The 21,698-nt window shown below is 40.9% G+C and overlaps 1 protein-coding gene across 1 annotated transcript in view; it reads right to left on the bottom strand.

The window, feature by feature from the left end:
* Window positions 1-20,549, bottom strand: part of LOC307257156 (ankyrin-3-like) — a gene marked incomplete at its 5' end in the record, with an annotated part of 90,316 nt that extends 69,767 nt beyond the window's left edge. The window contains 1 exon segment of the mRNA XM_080036302.1: window positions 20,427-20,549. Coding sequence (XP_079892428.1) covers window positions 20,427-20,549 — 123 coding nt within the window.
* Window positions 20,550-21,698: the final 1,149 nt, after the last annotated feature.

The following is a 21,698-nucleotide window of genomic DNA, read 5'->3' as shown; positions in this document are numbered from 1 at the left end:
GAAAAATTCATGACCATGTTAAAAAAAAATTAACAGTAATTCCTGGTCCGTGACAGGATGTGATCTTTGATCTCTGGAATGAAATTCAGACCAAAGAAATGCTCCCTGTTAACGATGTTAACCTTTACTGCTATACAGAGGGGAAAAACGCTCTCAACAGATGTGTAAACAAATGCAGTCACTACAGAGAAGTTTAGCATATGGAAAATCCCCATCACACTGCGATGTGGTCACTTTTTCCTTCTGCTGGCTGTATTTTGAAAATAAATTATAAACACAGTTCATCAGTATCACACCTTTATAGCAGGAATGCTGCTGTTCTGGTAGCGCTGTGGTGCGCCCAGACACTAAAACGCACACGTTCACACAGACAGAAGAGACAGTCACATGCAGCCATCTATCTCTTAGCCTCCACTTTCACATTCTGTCCCTATTCCAGAGGAATGACACCACTGCATTATGGGTATTTTCCAGTGCTATCAACTTTCAGACCAGAGACAACGAGCGTCAGAGAGCGAGAGCCCAAGAAATTGAAGGAGAGAGACATAGAGTGGTGTACGTGAGGTTTGACAGAGGGAGTGACAGATGCTCGGGACCAGAAGAGGCGAGTTGAACATGTGATTGGTGGATCACACAGGCCCCTTCACACCAACACTGCTGCGAGCAGCCCCTCCTTGGAAACGGAGGGTTACCATGGTTACTGGGGGAGGTTACAACAGAAGAGGAAGGGAATCAAGCCTACTTATGGAAAATTATCTCCTCTGACACAGTTGTGCTTGCAAACACAAAGCACCTCAGTCATTCTTATGGTCGCAATGTGTCAACAGTCACAAGAAATTACAATTACATTCCTAAACTTAAAAAAGTAATTGTGAAAATATTTAAAGTGTGAAAATAATGGCTAAATAAAATCAATGATATACTGCTCATTTTATTGAGCTAGAATATTCAGGCATAACCGTTAAGATCTGGAAAAATGTCATGTAAGATACATCTTGATATTACAACTAAATCCATGACCATGTATCTTATATCTTATCACAATATATTATTTTATTGTGACATTAAACCCCAACAAAGAGATATGCTTAATTATTCAAAAGGAATAAAAATTGCTTCGGGCTAATCCAATTGTCCCCCTGCTGGCTTTCCTTAACCGGATTCACAAACACACTAGGCGAGCTCCGCCATCTCTGAGGAGCAGTAAAATATCACACATCGCCATTCTGGGGGGTATCCTCAATATCTGTAGAGAACATGGACAGATATTTACTACTCCTGCTGCACTAAACCCGCTCAAGGGCACAGCTCCCCTCTGTCACCTGGGACAGGAACCTGCCGGGGAGAGAGGGGAGAAGGAGAGGAAGCAAGGGAGCTGAGAGGAAGGGTAGAAATTAGAGAAAGAGGAGGAGAGGAGGGATGGAACTTGAAAAGGAAAATAGGGAACCATTACTCTAGAACAGCGAGTGAATAAGTAAACCTCAGACATCACTATGCAGCACTGCCACATTGTGGCAAATATATACATCAGATTGATTATCAAGTTATCACTTTATTTTTATTTTATTTCTTAAAGCCCTTGTATGTATTTAGTAAAACTTCTATTTAATCATTAGAAATTCTTAATTTTGAGGCTGTTGGAGGCTTGCTGAGGTGACAAGTACTGCACTTTCTATGTTTCTCCACTTACATTATGTGAGTGAAGCACTTTGTAACTGTATGTTTAGAAAACTGGTATATAAATAAAGCCGTACGTACTTACATGGCAACTTACAAAAATGAAGTTTAACAACATGTTATAGTAAAACAGTTGTATTGCTGCTACACGCATGAAGTCTACAGTCTCTTTAGTGTCGAAGAGCAGGTACAATACTGCTGACATTGACATGGGGAGCACTTGAATTTCCTATTGGATTTCATCCAACTGGCTTGTCAGCTGCACAGGTGAAATCTACACACTAGTATACCATGCTGGATCGATAGCTGTCCCGCCAAAAAGTCACCCGAAAACCGGCAGCAGGGGAGCAAAGGTAAGTCAATGAAATGTACACGGAGGAGGGGGAGAGGTAGCAAAAATGCGGTAAGTGGTTAAAGAGGATAAAGAGAGAGAGTGAAGAGAGGCAGGAAAGAGTGAAAGTTAAATAATGGGAAGGTTATACGTAGGGAGGCGGAAGATTGTGTTAGACAGAACCAGAACAATAGAGAAAGACACTTAGTTGGTGACCGAGGCACTAATGACTAAGAACAGCGCTCATGGCCAAAAAGTGACAAGAGACCAAAGAAAACTAAACAACATACCAGAGTTAAGTTCAATCTGGCACAATGTCAAAGTAATCAAACTCCTCCTCCTCTTCCTCCTCTAGCCTCAGTTTGACCTGCATCTGACTCTGTTCAACAGTAAAACACTGGACTCTGGTGGACGGTCTCCTGCATGACAACTGTATGTACAACACATCACCAGTCTCTGTGATATGTCAAGTGTCCACAAGTAACTGTGTCTTTTTCAACTGTAAGAAGATCAATTACATTATACAGTATTACACTATTGACTCACAGGGTACAACTGTTTCTCTCCTGTAAGATCTCAAGTAGATTGTTCATAAATGAAGTATCTGTATAAATAAAAGTTGAATAAATAAATGAAAAAGATACACTGCCTGCTATATTATACAAAAGAGAAAATGATACATAATGTGATCATATGTGTTGCAATCAGTTGCCTATTTGCATATTCAACATATACAGATTAGCATTTATTTGGAGTCACATTTGTGTCCCCTTGGACAAATTTAAGTATCCACAAACTCCTGAGGAAAATATCTGTCTCTTTCGCTGATAAATGCTTCACTACTGTATGTTCACAAGCCAGTCCCTAACTACGTCTGTCTGCTTTTTGGTGCAGAAAACAATGCTATACTGTGAGTCAAAAGTATTAAACAGTATTTTTTTGTAATAAATAAAAAATTGTTGGCTATAAAACCATACGTGAAAGTAATATTCTGTTTGTACTTTCCACTTCTAAAAGCAACCCATTACACATTACTCATAATCATTCAATACGTTGTTAAAATAATTAAAATAGATTACAGTTAAATAATTAACCATTCTTTTGCAAATTTCCTTCAATTAATGCAATTAAATCAGTACAAAACACTGAGTGTCACATAAGTCTAGGAGTTATTAATAGAGTTGAAATGTGTCTTATTATAACTAACCTTTGCATAATGTAAATGATCCATAGCTGAGCATTGCTCAGAAGTGAATCCATGAGATGGTAATAGCTAAAGAGAAGTCCATAAATCATCCTAAAACACCTTTTGTGTCAAAAATTAAGTTATTCTCTGGAGAGTCAGTTTTCACTCTTTGTGATACAGTAATTGGGACATAAAAATGCAAATGACTAACAAGTAGATGACTGAAATGCCTCTTCCCAATAATAAGATCCAATCTTGTGTGAACAGCAGGTAGTTCAAACCAGCTGTGGAAGCTGAAATTGAGTTGAGTTGTACTCTAAGTGTGTTCGAGGCTATATGGGAGAGAAAAAAGAGGTACTATGTGTGACACATAGATTTATGAATTTCAATGAGTGTGTGGGAAGAATGTGAAACAAAAGAGATCAGACCTTTAAAAGACATCAGTTCAGACAAAGTCAGTATAAAAGTGGACATTACTGCTTCCCTCTTGTCATACTTTTATGGACGTCTGTCTGCTAAAAACTCATAATATTCCGAAATGGTAATGAGTCAGCTTTATGTGCAGCATATTAAATAAAGGAAGAACGAAATGTGTTGTGTAAAAATAATTGTTGCTATGCATCATGTCAGAGAATTAATCATTCAGGGAGAGAGTTTGACTCGACATTACAGTCACATGATTCTGTGGATACACAGCAGACATTTTACCTGAATCAATTCTTTCCTGTTTATCTCTCATATGTTTCATGAGCTGTCACATAAACTTTTTTGAGGGGATGGTGCCAGTTCAAGCTGTATGGTGTCTGTAACCAGGATGTAAGATATGCCACTGATCTAGTAGAAAATACTTCTTCCACCAACTCCTCCTAACTATGTGCTGTTCAAGTGATACAGGAGACAAGAGAAATGGCTCTCAAAGTGTCTTTCAAAACACTAGGCAAAGTGTCATGATTAAACTACATCATCAACTGCAGACATCCATTACTGATCACCGTTAGTCCATTCCTCCTCTCAAGTGGTTCAAATTAATTTCAGGTGGAAAAGAAGTGGGAGTGATGGAGGGACTGATGTAACATGGCTTTCAGAATCTGTCTTTCCTTTCCTTCCTCACTATTTGAAGTCCTCTTTTCCTCCCATCTTTCTCCACTTCCTTCTCTGTCTTTGCATCAAATCTTCATCACAAGCTCCTCTGAACCATGGCAGACTTCATTCTTTGAGTTACACAATTCATTTTGAATGTGTCTCTTGTGATGTTTTTTGCCAGTCTGCCTGTTTGTCTGCCCATTTCAATTTCCAATGCTCAGTTTGTTAGTAACTTATGTCAGTAAGCTTGTTAGGTACATACCTTCCTCGTATGCGTTTTCTCTCTGTTTTTATAAAGTTTAAGTATTCTTCAAGAACCAACCCCTGGAACACACAACCTGCGTCTACCTCTGGAGTGTGTCTGCGTCTGTTACTGCTGCGTGTGTGTATGTGTGTGGTGATAATTATTGTTCTGCTGAGATCCCTTCAGCAGAGAGAGAAGCTCTTCTCCAAACTTTCTGGAGAGAAAAAAGCCAAGTCTAATAGCTTCTATTGTCTCACAAAACCACTATGAGAGCGACAAAACATTTAACTCAGTGCTATCACATCGAGCAAAACACCCACTGCATCAGGGTTATGGCCGCGTATCCATGTAAATGCAAAGACCTTTTTGTCCAGTGATGAGGGGGAAAAAACAGCAGAATACATGATCCTTGTGATGCCTTTTAAATTGATAGAACTGACCAGAACGGTTGCAGAAGTTCCACTGGGAAATTATTAAAGGTAAGTAATGCAGTTTCAAAGATGGCATATACTGTAAACACATGCATACAAAAACTATGATGTTATCTTCCAACTCAATACTTCCCACACCAATGTGCCAAAGAACAAAGACCTGGCTTTCGTTGTCAACTATAGCCAGTGAAACAAAACACAATATGCTGTAAATGTCATTCCTGTAGCTCCCACTATAACAGTTTAATAATAAAAATAAAAGAGGTCTGTTATTTTGGCCTGTCGGGCTTGGATGAACGAGGTGCAGAGTGCTATAACTGCTTTCGCCTGATCTTTGGCAGGCAGAGAGCACCAGACGAGAGCAGACCACAAGCCATCTGTCCCCCCAAACCCTCCCCCCCTCTCCACGCTGCGTGCACACGGGTATAGACCCACACACACACACACATGCAGACACATAACGTGCACACAAGGACCTAACATAAACAAACACACACACACACACACACACACACACACACACACACACACACACACACACACACACACACACACACACACACACACACACACACACACACACACACACACACACACACACACACACACACACAGGGATGGCTCAGTAAACATCTTAAAATTAGGGGACAATATTCTAATCCTTGATGATCACCCTTTGACAAAAGGCCAAGCAGACCAAATGCTCCATCCAGACATGGAAGAGGTCAGAGAGCAGAGGAAAGGAACATGAAAGAGGAGAAATAAGTGAAGTATAGTGAGGAAGCATGATAATGAAAAGGCATTTACATTTTGATGTATCCCTTGTCCAAAATGCTCACCAATACAACTGCTGATCTTTCATTTATACCTCTTAAACCTATGTGCCCTGCTCCACAAATACAGACATTATTACACATTACACATTACACAGCCTCCTATATATAGTAATAGTCTTCCAGATCCTGGAATTTTTTGCTTGGCAAACAGAAGGCAATTAGATGCTGAAACAGCCAGCTGCCCCCCAGGCAGCATAAAGTAATAGGCTGTTGAATGGGGGACGCCCAAATCCATTATAGCAGCACTCCCCATACCTAGCAACAACACAGCCAATGTGGGTGCTGAGAATAAAGAAATTCACCTGCGTTTTTTGTTGCTAAGAAATGGTCAATATATTCTACATGTCACCACTTCAACTGCATGACTGCTTAAACAGCAAAAGTGAATTTTTGAATTATATTTGGATTTTTTTGTTTGTTTGTTTAGTCAGCAGTCGGAAAGCAGCAAAGACTCCATATCAGCGGAACGGCCATTCAATCGGTCTGATTTGAGCAACTTAATTTGATTAATAACACCAGCAGATGTCCCTTGTCCCTCCACTTAAGGTGGAATGGACCTGAGAGTCATGTCAGGTGACTTTCTTAAAGAAATACATTTAAATAATGCAGGCTAGGATTATAATCAACTTCTCTAAGTGTGCTGTGTTAAGCATAGGACATATCACAAATTGATACAGCATGATCCAGAATGTCTCTTCTTCTGTCAGGGTAAACTTTTGGTGTCTGTTTTCTGTTTGTAGGAAATTGTAATATAAATCTGATCCACTGGTATAGCAATAGTCCAATAGTCACTTTACACTTCTGGGATCAGGATGCACCAGAAGTAGATCACAAAAAACAAGCATGGGCAGTGCAGCTACGTGCTATGTGAATCCTTTTCATTATCATGTTATATTATTTACAATAGTATTATTATACATAGAAAAAATATGAAGCATCACTATTTTGATCAAGAACTAGCTTTTTTTGTAGTAGACTGTTCTAACCTTGGTTGCTCAGTGGCAGTGCACTTAAATGTGTTTGCAAGTTAAAATGCATCACCCTACTAAATAACACTTACTATCTTGTTTGTTTGTCCTTATATAAAACAAAGCGTAGAAACAACAAATTGTGATTTTATTGGGGGTTATATGCAACACTTTTTCTTGGCAACCAGCTGAATCCTTTAGTGCATCACATACACAATGGGTTTAATATCTGAGTGAGAACTTGATTTGATCCTGTGGTTTGCGTGTCACTGTTTAACTGTCTGAGTAGGTAAAAGGCAACAACCAGTAAATGACTGCTGGCAGTTGGGACTGAGCCTATCGTCCTGCACGACAAACAATTTTTTATCATGGGTGGCAGCACTTTTACTTTAGACCAGTGTTGGTCCTGTAGCTGAGACTGACATTCCTGCAGACATCCCAACCCCCATCTGTTTGAGGGCGTTTTGGACGAGTCCATCCATCCATCACACATAGCCAGAGCTGACTGCTCCGCAGGGCTGCAGCCACATGTGCTATCATCACAGACAATCAAAAAAACTACAGTTACACCTACAGTAAGCAGCCTTGACCACACATTGTGTGCAGTGTGATTCACTTAAAAAGCAGCCTTGATGCACACATGCACGCACACACACACACACACACACACACACACAAACACTGATTTTGCCTACTAGGGTACATATACATGCTCCAGCAGGTAGCGCCAAGGTCGCAGCTGAGCAGAGAGACTAATGACCTATAATAAGACACAACCTTGACTGATGGGTACAGTCAGTTTAGCCTGGCTATAGCAGCCAACAGAGAGCGCACGCACAAACACACACACACACACGCTCTCTTCTCTTTGCAGCTAGCTCTTCACTGAGGTGGATTGCTCTACTTAATTTTACTTCTGCAGTCTCACCTTATCTCTCTTTGTACTGAGGCTTCCTGTTTAATTATCATTTGTTCTCAACTGTCACCAGTTGTTAGTGTTGACAAAAAAGTATTGTTCAATAAAAGTAAAAAAAAAGTCTGAATTAGCTTTCAGTAGGTGACATGCCTATAACAAGGATTTTCAATGTCTGAGAAATTAAGATCAGATTTATCACTCAACACTCTAAAGCACAGATACAAACAAGTAGAAAATAACCCTGACTGTATACTTTCACAAAAAATATACACATATTTATCCAAACAAACACACCCTACCCATTCACTCAGCCATTTGCACAACAGTCCTTCACTGCATCAATAGTACAATGTCCTGTGCCTGACACATTACTGGCATCATGGTGACATTGCATCAAAAATCAATTGTTCCAATACATCATAATGTGATGTAAGAGAATGTCACCAAACAGACTAATCAACCAGATCTGAAAGGTCTTTAAATCAATTCTAAGCCACACACAGTTCATAATTTATATTAATGCTATAGTTAAGAATTAAATGATACACAGGTCAGGACTCCTGGGAGGAAGAACAAGCACAGCTTTTGCTGTTGTTGTCTACTCTGTGTCATTTCTGCTTAGTTCCAACACTTCTTCTAATTGGTCACTTCAGCAAATTCAGTGTGTGTGTGTGTGTGTGTGTGTGTGTGTGTGTGTGTGTGTGTGTGTGTGTGTGCGTGCGTGCGTGCGTGTGTGTGTGTGTGTGTGTCTGTGACTGTGTGTGTGTGTCTGAATAGCTAGAGCATCCTTTTGGCTGTCAGGAGGGATGGTCCCCCGAAAAGTTAAGAGTGGTGATGTGGGTGTCAAGAAGGATGACACACAGCGGACAGCATACCACTCAGCAGCACACACACACACACACACACACACACACAGACACAAATAAGTGCGTGTGAACACAAACACACACACACAAACACACACATACACACACACACACACGCTGACAGCAACCTAGTCAGCAGCAACACTAACAACAACCTGACTCATGTTGCTGCGTCTCAGAGCATCAAATCAAGCCTTAAAGCTGACATGTAGCAAAGTGTGCGATAAAACTTCATATGGACAGAGAGGACAATGTAGCATCCACTTTTTAGTAATGTGGCATATGATTTCAGTAATCTGACTCAATACAGCCCTTAAACTTGATAACTTTCCTTGTCGATTAATCTGTGATTGAGGTACAGGTATAAAACAGTAATCTGATCCAAGAAATTTAATGATATAAATACCACAATGGTAAGCTCCACTGAAAGCTGTTTTAACAAGAACTATGTCGGTATGGTAAATGGACTTGTATAGCGCTATATCTCCATTTATCACAGACCCAAAGCGCTTTTACATTGTTTTTTTGTACACATTCACCCAGTCACACACACATTCATACACCGATAGCAGCAGCTACCACGCAGGGTAGGCTCAGCACTAGGGTGCTAAGCTAACTAAGCTAACTATCGGGAGCAATTCGGGGTTCAGTGTCTTGCCCAGGGACACTTCGACATGTGGCGGGGAGACAGGGGATCGAACCTCCGACCCTGCACACCAGAGGCGAACTCCCTACCCACTTTGCCACTACCACCCCAAGTGCTCTGTGCTCAGTGCTGTGACATGACAAAATAACATGTTACTTATTGCAAAAAATGTGAATTTTATTTTGACATTGAAAGACAGACCTACTGTATATGTAATGTGGATAATTCATATTTGACAAATCTATGTCAAGAGTATCGGGAGGAGTCACAACCACCAACTGTCCAAAAATATGTAAAATTAAAAAAACAGGAAACAGAGAAAAGCAGTAAATCCTCACATTTGAGAAGGTGTAACAAGCAGTTAATTGGATAATTTGCTAAACAATTTAATGAGAATAAATACATTTTCTTAATATTTGTTGTTGGTTACATTTCTTTGTTTTCTCTTTTAATTTAATCCAAGCTTCAGAACAACTTCTCTACATTAACAGCATGATGGAAAAAAAGTAAAAAACAGGTGCCAAAAAAGGTTTGCAAATTATTTAAGAATATATCTGCTATAGGAGTCCAATCCATTTTTTGTTCGAAAGTAAAATCAACACAGATAGCTTCTAGCTGTACACAATTTCCCGCAGGTAGGAAACTGCATTTGTACTACTATAGATTTGAGATGAAACACAGACAAGACAGATCACAGATGAAAGGTGGTGTGTCTCTAAGATGACAACACCCAGAAAGAAAACCAAAAATATCCGGTGTGCGATTGTCAAAGTTTGCGATTGTCAACATGGCAATTTGAATCATCAAGGGAGCTGGCTGGGAATTGCTGTAGGGCTTTTCTATTTTCAACATGATGCTTGTTTGTGAAAGCGGCAATAACCAAACATAGGGAGAAAGAACCAATGGGAGACCAAGAAGAATGGATGGGACTGAAGATAAATTGCCAATCAGCAATAGTGTAAAAAAATATATATATATATTTATCATATGGGGAATGAGAGCAACTGCCATGACTCAGTTATGTCTGGGAGAGCGGGATAATATGCTGGTAATGAAACGACTGTGTGAGGTGAAAGCTGATCCAGCGGAGGTTACGTTACCCCGCCGAATCGATACAATATCAGTCATCATCTCTGCATTGTGTATAACATCAGCAGTGTTTCAGTGGTGTTATTCCAGAAGTAGGGCCAGTAACAACAACATATTTTCATGATTACTTTCCCTATCCCTTTTTTTTTGTTTAATTTAAATTTTTTACAAATTTTAGAGTTAGGTTTTGTTGCTTGTTTTGTCTGCCTAATAGTCCAAAAGTCAAAAAAATTCACTCAAATATTAAAAAAAGATATGATAATCAGAACAATAATATTCGCATTTGTAAAGCGAGAACCACTATACATTTGGCATTTGGTTATACAATTAACCAAATGCCAAATTTTATTAATTTTGTCTTTTTTTTGTTCAACCAACTGTCCAAAATACTAAAATATTAATTGTACAATGATGATAGGAATCAGCAAATCATCACAAGTGCTGAAAATTCGGTTGGCAATTTGGTTGGTATTTCAGCAGAGAAAATAACCTAATCTAAAACAAATGATAAAAAAAAGTTGCCAAATGGACCTATCAATAAATCTATCCTCGCTGATATTCTCGAAACTTCAACTTTCATATATTACTGTTTTTCTCTATTTATAGATTATATCTTATCTGGAGCTGTACGTTAATTTGAAACATTCATTACTTTTTTTGGTTTCACTATTCATTAAATGTTTGCCTCTCAGCTCTTGTGTTGCACTACACAGTATGAGTGATGGATTTGTGACAAGTGCTGCGAGCTTGGAGGACACCTAGAGCCATCAATCCTGTACACCTGTCCTGCTTTGGGGGGAAACTCGGATCACGACATGTGCAGCCAATGTCCCTCACAGCACGGACAATGTTATTCAGGCCTTCATACAAAAAAAAATTGCAAATTGCCTTTAAAAAAATGTTGTGTCTATGTCACATTTACTGTTTATTACTGGACATATTACAAAGAATTATTGATGCTCATTGATGAAAAAAGGGCGATGACAGAAAAATGTCAGAAGTACAATGATGAAATATGATGGTTTGGATCAAAGGGCGGGATAGAGCCACAGTTATCCGCTAACAATTCAAGGCCAAACATTGATTTGCCTTCTATGGTTACGCTCAGGAAGAACCAAGAACAGAGAAAGAGGGGAGGAATACAGAGTAAAACAAATCATAAAGAGGTCAAAACTCAGCAGACTGAGGGTTTGAAATTGAGGACATTTGGAGGAAGGGAGACAGGTGTGTGTGTGTGTGTGTGTGTGTGTGTGTGTGTGTGTGTGTGTGTGTGTGTGTGTGGTATGATATAAATCACCGCTTCGCTCTGTTCCCTGCCTCATCCTTGACTTTCAGCCATAGTACAATTTGACACCACGACTCTGTCCAACCCTGGCAGGCCTTCTTTCTGACCTGCCTCAATTTAGCTTACAGTAAGTCTATAGTGAACCACTTTGTGTTATTAAAGTATTTTTTTGCTGCCTCAGATAGGAGAGTCTTCTCGGTGATGATTAAATACACTTCCACACTACAATATGCAGTGAGTGTTCACTGATAACAGAGTGTGTGAATAATTTTGTGTCAAACAGAATGTAGACAGAATGCTTTGATTATTGTTTGCTGTCAACACAACTGTTAACAAAAAAAACATGAAATGCAGCAAAATACTTCACTGACGCGTGTGTGTGTGTATGTGTGTGTGTGTGTGTGTGCGTGCGCGTGTGACTGTGTGTGTGTGTGTATAATGCTTTTCAACTGTCTAAAGGTCTGTTTTTTTTCTCCAGAGAACTGACACATAACAATCTGAGTAAAAGAATACCAATGCAACCTTGGAGCTACAATCAACCTTTCCCCATCAGTTGGCATTACAATGGAATACTGCGTTCTGCGCAGGCATTCTTTAAGGACGTAAACTACTAGCCAGCAGATGAGCAAAGGGATCCTTTTTATTGCTTCTTTTACCTAATACTACAGCACAGTACACCTAAGGACACACACACACAAACACACACTAGGAAAAAACTAAATATCCATGCTATTCCTTCACTGCAATGGTGACTGCAACCTTTTCAACATTAAATCACCTCCGTAAAGGGGCAATGGAGTCCTTCCCCTCAGGGCCAACAGCAACAATACACTCTATATGTTGTGACAAAATGGTAGTAAGAGCATGTATTATTGTATAAGGAGTATTTTATGTTGACATTGCAGGAGGTTTATTGTCCTTTGGAGGTTAACAAAACACATTTCAGCAAAGAAGAAATGCATCAAATTAGAACTGCAATAGCTAAATCTTTTACCTTGACAAAAGAGCAAAGGGCAGAGGTATGTGTGGATAGATGGACGAAGTCTGCACATGCTAAACTAAGAATGTTTCCCCAATACAATCAGGTCAGACAGAAGTATACATCCATGTTTTGGGAGTTTGTAGATGGGATAGGGGCGAGACGGGGGTGGGGTGAATATGTTTTCTCTGATCATGAATCTAGGCGTTTTTCTATTCCCAAGGGGGCCCTGCATACAAATCCCCCCTCTGCTTCCACCTCGTCGCCCCAACAACCCTACCCCCTGTTAGCTCTCCCCCTCCCCCCTAAAGCGAGAGAGAGAGAGCTAGCTGTGAAGAGGTGTGATTACCATCGATCCGTCCTAACACAGACCATTTCCTCAGCTCCAGAAGCCCCAGAGCCTGAGCCCGAACCGCTGGGCCAACACAAGGCCAGGACCACGTAGTCCTGCCCTTGCCCAGGGACAGAGGCTTTCTCTTGGGGAGAACATTTTGAGGAGACTGGGTTACAGATCCAGAGGTCTTGACAGAGATAATAGCTATAAATTCTGAGACACGATCGACTTATTAAGTGTAGCCTATTATACACATTTGGGTACTAGGATGGATCTCTAAACAAAATTATGCATTAAAACAAAATTGATGACCACATGATTCTAGTTATCGCTGCGTGTGACGGTGGAGTGGCAGGTGGTTAAGTGCAGTACGGGGAGTCTGCGTTTTGGTGGAGGTGGAGGTGGGGCGGGCAAAAGAAAGTAATTATCAAGCCGTACAGGCCTGAGTCCCAAGGGTCAACAAAGTGGTGTGTGTGTGTGTGTGTGTGTGTGTGTGTGTGTGTGTGTATGTGTGTGTGTGTGAGAGAGAGAGAGAGAGAGAGAGAAAGAAAGAAATAGAGAGTGAGTGAGAACCATTTCAATAGGATAAGCTTTATCTGTGAGTGTATTAGTAGCACCTGCCATATATGCATAAAAGTACACACACACACAGACACACATGCTTGTGACACACCATTTGGCGTCTTTAACTGCGTGATAGAAGAGGTCTGGCATTGATGCACAGATTAATGAGTGTGATATTGAAGTAGTGACACATACGTACACACACATACTGCTTCTTCAGTGAACAGTGCCTTGAGATTTCCCCAAGACAAACTTGTGCATCAAAGAAAAAGGAAGAAATTAAGTTGTACAATTGAACAATTAGGAATTATAGTGACAGTAGGTTCATGTTTTGAGTACAGAACAGACCGCAGACATCCTTTTCTAGGACTGCCTGTCATCCCGTTTTCTATTCTTGTCTTGTTTTCAGAAAGTCACCTTTTCCCCTCCCTCTTCTCCCTGCATCTCTTCCGCACCTGCTTCCCCTTGACCTCTCTTTCCATTCTTCTGTCTTTGCCTCATCAAGTCCCTGCTCTCTTATCTCCTCCTCTTCCTATTCTTCTGGCTTCAGTACCCCCTAGACCCCGACACCACCCCACCCCCAGCTCTGTAATAATCACATCATTAAGCAGCATTACTGTATCTATAACTATGTGTGAATAATCTCACGGTGTACTGCACTCCACGCATTTCTGTCTCACCCCTTGAGCATCAGATGCGAGTTGGTCCAATTTACAGGAGACAAGTGATGGATAGGTAAGTCCTACAGTTAGGTATCACAAAGAAAAAAAGCAGTTGGTAGGAGATGCTTCTTTCCAACATCTGCCCCAGTAAATATGACTATTCTCTATTCTGGCTTCTAAATCTGTTGGCATCAAACTTGAACTGTAATCCTGTATCCTTATAGGACGTCTCTTGATAGCAGCTTAAATTTTCAGCAAGGAAAAACTGCGAAAACGCAGTCTGTCTCTTCTCCCGCTGAGAGGACTTTTCGTCCTTTGTTACTAAGCAGGATTGGAGAATCATGCCTCACATGAATTGTATTACACAGCACTGGTTTATGTATTTACATGCATATTAAATTCTCTGTTCCTATAGCTGCAAGCTACAGTATATGGCACTGCACTTTGATTAGGGCTGCATCTCACAATTATCGTTATTACCGATTACTCTTCAGAATAATTCCTGGACAAATAACTTGGTCCATAGAATTTTACAAAATAGTAAAACAATGCTTAATACAATTCTTTATCCCAAAAAGGCATTAACCCGATTAAAGAGAGCTAGGGAGTTCAAAATAAATTAGGGTATTTTTTACGGGATTTTGTGTGAACTGTAAAATCACATCCAGGAGAGACAGGAATGAAGAGGAGGGAGGATGCACGTGGTTTGAAGAACGGCAAGAAAGACGCCAATCACCTTCAAATGACCTTAAGGCTTACCATCATGCTCTCTCCTCTCTTTCTATGCCTCTCTAATTCTCTCCATTTCTTCTTATCTCTTCTCTCTTTAACACACACACACACACACACACACACACACACACACACACACAAACACACACACACACACACACATACACACACACACTCTCTCTCTCTCCATCTATTAGTTCTTATCTCTTCTTCTCTCCTTTCTACTTCAATCTCTCATTTTCCCAGCTTTTTTCTGTCTGATTCTTCAATGCGCGAGCACGCACACACACACACACACACACACACACACACACACACATTAGCCACCGACCATATGACTGGAAAAAGTGATACAAATTTTGTGCTACATGCAATTTAAGTCACCTGATGCATCAAAAAAAGTAAAAAACACCAAAAAACACCAGACCAGGAACCACAACCAGACAACATGGATTTTTCCCCAATAGGTAGGACAAACAAATCTCCACATAGACAGGTTTCCAGTTACAAAGGCTCCCTATGAAAATCCCTGCACCACACACACACACACACACCCACCATCCCCCTGCAACAGCTCTCAGTGAGGACCCTTAAAGTGGTGGATCAATAATTAGAACAATCCGTATTACACGCTCTCATTTCCCCTTAGAGATTGAAGCTAATGTAGAACAATAGCAGCAGCATGCAGTAGAGTGAGGACGCTGTTGCGTACTGGAGGATCCTGCACGTGTCAGGCCATGTTTAATACAAGAGATGTTCTAATTAACTTGGGTGTCTATAGTGTATGTGAATCACAATGCATAGATAATATGATAAAGGCAAACACCAAGCATTGTCAAGATTCAGATATTTTCTTCTTGGATCTGAATGTTTGATCAGTGTGTCAGAAAACGTCACACGTCTATATATATATGAAAAGTTGACGTTTATTTAGTATACATTTCCCTTTTGTGCTTCCACAGTGTCATTGTGCTGGGCTGCAGGTGAAGGAAAAGGAGCTGCAGTGACAAAAAGGAAAGGATTTTTAAAAGCCCAGTTTGAAAAGGAGAAATGGTTACAGCAAGAACAAAACTGTTTCAATGTTAAAGACACCTCACTATTGTTTTAATACAGATTTGAGATAATGTTAACAAATATAGGCTAAGACGTTTATTCAGGTTACTTACTTTTTAATGAATAATTTATAAGTATTTATATTAAGCCAGTAGAGCACTGTCATTCTCTACTAAGAAGGCTCCTGAAACACATCTTTATATGTAGGTGTGGTACCTCCCTTTTCATTGAATAGGTGTACCGTCTGTGTGTGTATGAGTGGACATGAGGTTCCCCTCTGAGATTTATACACAGAGGCAGTGTGGTACTACAAACTGGTCAATAGCTTCTGAGGCGATTACCCTAGTCTAGCTAAATCAAGTAAATCATGTTCTCACCGAGTATATAAAAATGCATTATTACATACGCTACATCCATTTTCATTATTTCCACGTACAGAAAGCTTGGCAGCCTTTTCAAAGTCGTGCTCAACACCCGTCCAGCCGGTGGCCATCTTGACGGGGAAAACATTTTGTAATACTGGGAGGAGTTCCCAATGCCAATGCAATTAGCTGAAGCATTCATGAGCGCCAAATTCATTAACCTCCATATTTTACGGCCTGGTGGGGAGGGGAAGAGGTGAGGGAGAAGGTGGCGGGGGAAGGAGCGAGGAAGCACCACACGTGCAGGCTTTGTTTCAGAAAAGCAGAGAAGGAAATGAGATGGAAAGAAAGAAAAATAGGGTAGAAATCTATTAAAATGCAGACTGATATGATGTCCCCTCCCTTCCCGCCTGCCTCCACCCCTGATGACTCTTTTCCCCACGGTTTACTTTTCCTCTCAGAGCCGACCAGAATCTTGCCTTGCCACTGTTGCCACAGGCTTGCTCCGAAGGCATCGTGTGGCTAGAATCCAATTTCAACACTATTTGGATCTGTTCGCCCTCCAGCAGTCATTTCAAAGTCTTACTTTGGATTCTCTACTGTGATCCTGGTGCTTTCGTCCTCTAATTAACAGTGATGATTGTGATAAATGATGATGACATGCACCACTCAAGAGCGGGACTTGCCAGTGATTTTTGGAATTTTTAATGAAGTGGATCAAATTTGGCAAAAGCTTTCGATGAAACAATGTCACAATATTAGACTTCATTTACACAGTCGAGACACAGGTGCATAGGAAACCCCTGGAAAAAGGAACAGCACCTCCACGGATTAGGTTCTACAATAAGCCTGTGAAAAGAAAAAGCATGGCCCATATAATAAACCATTGAGAGAAGCAATAGGTACTTTACCAACATACACGTGAAGAGTGTAAAACTGGGACTCCTATGCTTTGCTTAGCTCTCGCTCTCTCTCTGGGAATTCATTGGGGGCTCCTGGCTCTACATAATGTCATAAGAAGTAAAGCAGCTTGGAGAATTTATGGAACAAGAGTAATGGGGGTTTCCCGTACAGATGACCACTGGCAACTGAGTTGTCTTTCTCAGAGTTTCTACCCTAACACATGAACATTTTATTTCAGAGGACAGATACACAGAATTGGGGTCACTTCTCTCCCTTGTTGTCTGTCTCTTAGGTTAACATCTTACTATTCCCAGGATGCCAATGGTGGGACCTTTATCTCCCTCTGTGATGCTTTGCTGATGATACACACTACAAAAAGGCCGGCACACACTACAGCACTTTGATAGGCGTCAGTAGCAGGGATACCTCCCCAGACACCCAGGACTCCATTAGGCCGAAGCTGAACTGAGTGATGTCTGATAAAAGCAGCAGACCTCGTGTCCAACTATATCTCATCTCATCTCATTTCCCTATTAACCATCTAACCCTCTGCCAACTTATAAGTGTCTGAGAGGTCTGAGTGTGAAGAGTATTTACTATATTGTGCCCTAAAAGATCCAACAACGGAACAAAAAAAGTGGAAAACAATCCCACAATGCAACGTGTCGCCATTTATACGGTAGATGCAACAATTAACATTGTGTGACTCCATGCCTCAATGAATAAATAAATGTAAGAATGGGAAGACACACCATTCTGTGTTCTCTACTTAAATTTTTTTAACCTACTCTTGCATCTAAATATAGCATTAGAAGAGCTGTGAAAGCAATGACTCAACGCTGTTTCTTTCACAATTTGTATCGAGACAACCGTATCAGTTGAGCAACAAGACGCTAAATGATAGAGAGAAACAGACAATATTACTTGCATATTGATGGGATATGCAAGTAAGCATGATGCGAGCAGGAAGTTCATTCAGCAATATATGAAGAAAATGTCTCATTTGACGAAGATCAATACTGGATGCGCAAGGTAATACCATGATTCACATATTTTCCTATTATTTTCATCTCTTATTGTACAAATCTTTAGTTGTTGTCATTCCTTCTCTTTGTTGCTGCCTGAGACTGTCATGTCCTTTTATCTCTTAAAGTATTTCTGAATATGTGTCTCTGACACCTCTCCGCCATTCTATTCCTGTGTATTGTGGGACACAGCGAGAGTTGGAAGGTAAGCAACAGGGGTACCAGTGCACCAGCACAAGGGCAGCCAAGAAATCAACCACATGCAAAGGAGCTCTTGGTGTGTTGAGCAGGACAATTTCTGTGCATCTATGTGTGTGTGTGTGTGTGTGTGTGTGTGTGTGTGTGTGTGTGTGTGTGTGTGTGTGTGTGTGTGTGTGTGTGAGAGAGAGAGAAAGAGAGGACAACAACGAATATCAAAAGTTCATATCCCTTGAGTAAAAGAAGACTGACAAACAAATTAACTTTTGGGTTGACTTTGTTTCATGACAGCATATTATTCACAAGGTAGAAGTACTAATAATAAATAATATAAAAAGGCAAAGAGAGCTGTATTCATGTGACTGAACTGAGAGAGGATGATACGGAGAAACCGTGCCAAATGTTCAAAGACAAAAGACAGAAAAAAGACAGGAAGACAGAGGGAGAGAAGAGCAGATTAGTGTGAGGACAGAGGGAAGGACGCGGGTCAGGCCGAGGTGAGTAAAGAAAGTTTATTATCCTTGTGGACGGTGCTGTGCACGATCGAATCAATACAACCCTCTCCTCTCTTCTCCTCATCATCTCTCTCTCCTGTTCTAATCTTTGAAACCTGATCCTTAATACGGACTATAAAACATCCTATACAGAGCAGCATCTCAGACACATCATTTTTACACACATGTACACAAACACAGAGCAAACTAGTGTCATGTGCACTTATGGGAATGTATAGAGGTTTTTGGAACATACTTGACCGTACAGAGAAGTAGATCAATAAAATCATTTGACCTCATAAATCTTTTCTTTTTTTGGTTTAGAAAAGATTAGACCACGCGAGCTGGCTTCTTGTTTGTGCTGAGGTCAAATAACGTTGGCAGCAGCATAATTCAAAACCAGGCACCCATGGGCGCAAAGTGCAGTAAATGCCACTGTTATTGAACAGATCCCTCACGGTCAAAGCACTCCACAGTCAATATGCACAATACTATGAATGTTGTTTCCAAACATTACAATAGTGTTGTTTTAATAGTACACTGTGTGTAAAAGAAAACTTTTGTGTCTGTTTGCATCGATAGCTTCTTAGACTTCTTAGTTTTGCATGTGTTACTATCACTGCTTTCTATAGTAAAGGGCTGACAAGTAACAGGAGGATGAGGAGGGCGACCCATGTGCATTCAAGTTCCTCCTCCATCATATGAAAAGCTTTGTCATCAATAAATCAGTCATGTATGCATTATACATGGCTGTCTGTGCACACATACACAAGCAAGAACACACACAAACCCACCACAGCACTCACAAGAGAAAAGATTTTTTGTTGGCCTGTGTTTCGCCCATTTGTCTTGTTTGACCATTTAAAAACAAATGCAAAAACTCTCTCCAAACTCCCAGCTTTCAACTTATTTGGTATGAAGCTCACAACAAGGTTAAATAACACCTAGTAAGAAGCAATGATTTACACATCACAATTAGCACAGGGTGATCATAACAACTGACCGACTAATTTCTCACTAAAACAAATAAGAAATGTGCAAATATTTAAGGAAGCCCCTTGTGACGTAGTTTCAAGAAAGACGCACAAACGTTGAAAGAGTCAGAGGCAGGAAAACAAAGTGCTCCATGTGACCGTAAAGCGTTCACCTCATCCAGATATTGGCAGCTAATAACATCACGCACAAACGGTTGAAATCATTTTTGACTTTGAGCTACCAAAGCTTTATGTCCAAACCTTTCTCATGCAAGGCAAAAATAAACACGCGGACTCACACATAAAGAAGCAGCGAGACACCATCACACACGCACTCAGTATGCAAGGTCAAAGATGCTCTTGAACGACATGATTCGTGTCAACACAAGACTCCACATGTGTCTCGCTTTATGCGCTGATGTGAACATGTACAAGGATGAATGGGAGTGTGACGAGGACACCTCCAAGCACAGATGATGAAGGTAGATGTAGAGAAGCACACGGAGACACAGAGTCACGCTCCAATGGTGCTAGTGGAGCGGAGCAGATTGAAGCCACCAGCAGAGCCAGCCGGACCCAGTCTATTACCTTTCTCTTTTGTTCCCGGGACGCTGCTCTCCTGCTCTTCCTCCGCTTCTCCTTCTCGTCCTCTAACGCATTCACATCCACTTCCCCCCGATTCTTCTTCAATTGGGAGGCCGCGTGAGCCATGATAGGTTATTTGAAAAAATATGTAGAAGCACCACACACTTCACACGCGTGCCTCACCTGAAATCCCAGAGAAGTTCAGGGGCTTGTAAGTGACAAAACCGGGATCTCAGAGGAAAAAATCGGAGTAGAAAAGGAAAGGGGGGGAAAGGGAAGAAAAATGCCCTCCTTGAAAAGGAGAATGGAGAAGAGTAGGGTTTTCTTTTGTATTTGTATTGTATATCCTGTGTGTCCTTTCTTTTGGTTGTTGCTCTGGTCCAGTCTGCTCTTTCTCTCTTTCTTTCTGGCTGTTTTTTTCTAAAGTGATGGAAGGACAGGAGAGAAGAGACAGCAGCTTCTCCTTGTCTCCTCCGTCTCCTCTTCCTCCTCGTGTGTCATCCGCTGGCAGTGTGAGAGGAGCGCGTCCAGGAGAGGTGAGGACAAACCGGATGGAAAGGAAAAGAGACACGAGCATCGCCAGAACAGAGGTGGAGGGAGGGAGGAGAGAGAGGGGGAGAGAGAGAGAGAGAGAATGGAGGTGGAGTGAGGGAGGGTACGAGGGGGATGGTTACTATGGCAGCCACGCTCTGTTTTAGTACGTCCTCTTAAACGTTTCTCTCTCCCTCTCTCTCTTTCTTTCACTATGCACTGCTGTCTGCTGCTGAACCTCGCCTGGTGCTCCACCATGCAGGTGTGTGTGTGTGTGTGTGTGTGTGTCCTTGTTTGTGTAATACAGTGTGGAGGAAAGAGATGAAGTGTGTGTGAGAGGGTGTGAGTGCATGAATGTAGTAAAGGCACAAGTTAAAGGAAATGGTGGCAGGGTGTGTGTGTGTGTGAGTGCACGGGTGTTTGTATACCCCCCACCTATCTAATATCACACACACACACACACATGACCAGCTGGAGGTGGCAAAGTAACATGTTGGGGAAAACATGCAAAGGACACGGGTGAAGGCAAAGAGGGAGGGAGGGAGTAGAGAATGGATGATGCTGTTGGTAATAGTGTAAATGTCTTACACACACAAGGCAGAGGGAGCTATAAATGATGGCAATAAGTATTGTGTTTGATTGATAACTCAATTAATTGTAAAACAAACCAAAAAGCCTGAACCAGTGAATGAACCAACTGAATGATTTTTTAATGAATAAATTAATAATTGATAATTTAATTAA

The sequence above is a fragment of the Ammodytes marinus genome (assembly GCF_949987685.1).
Source record: "Ammodytes marinus genome assembly, chromosome: 11".
Classification (NCBI taxonomy): domain Eukaryota; kingdom Metazoa; phylum Chordata; class Actinopteri; order Uranoscopiformes; family Ammodytidae; genus Ammodytes; species Ammodytes marinus.
Note: the sequence above shows the minus strand (reverse complement) of the source record. Positions and strands in the feature narration are given on the sequence as shown.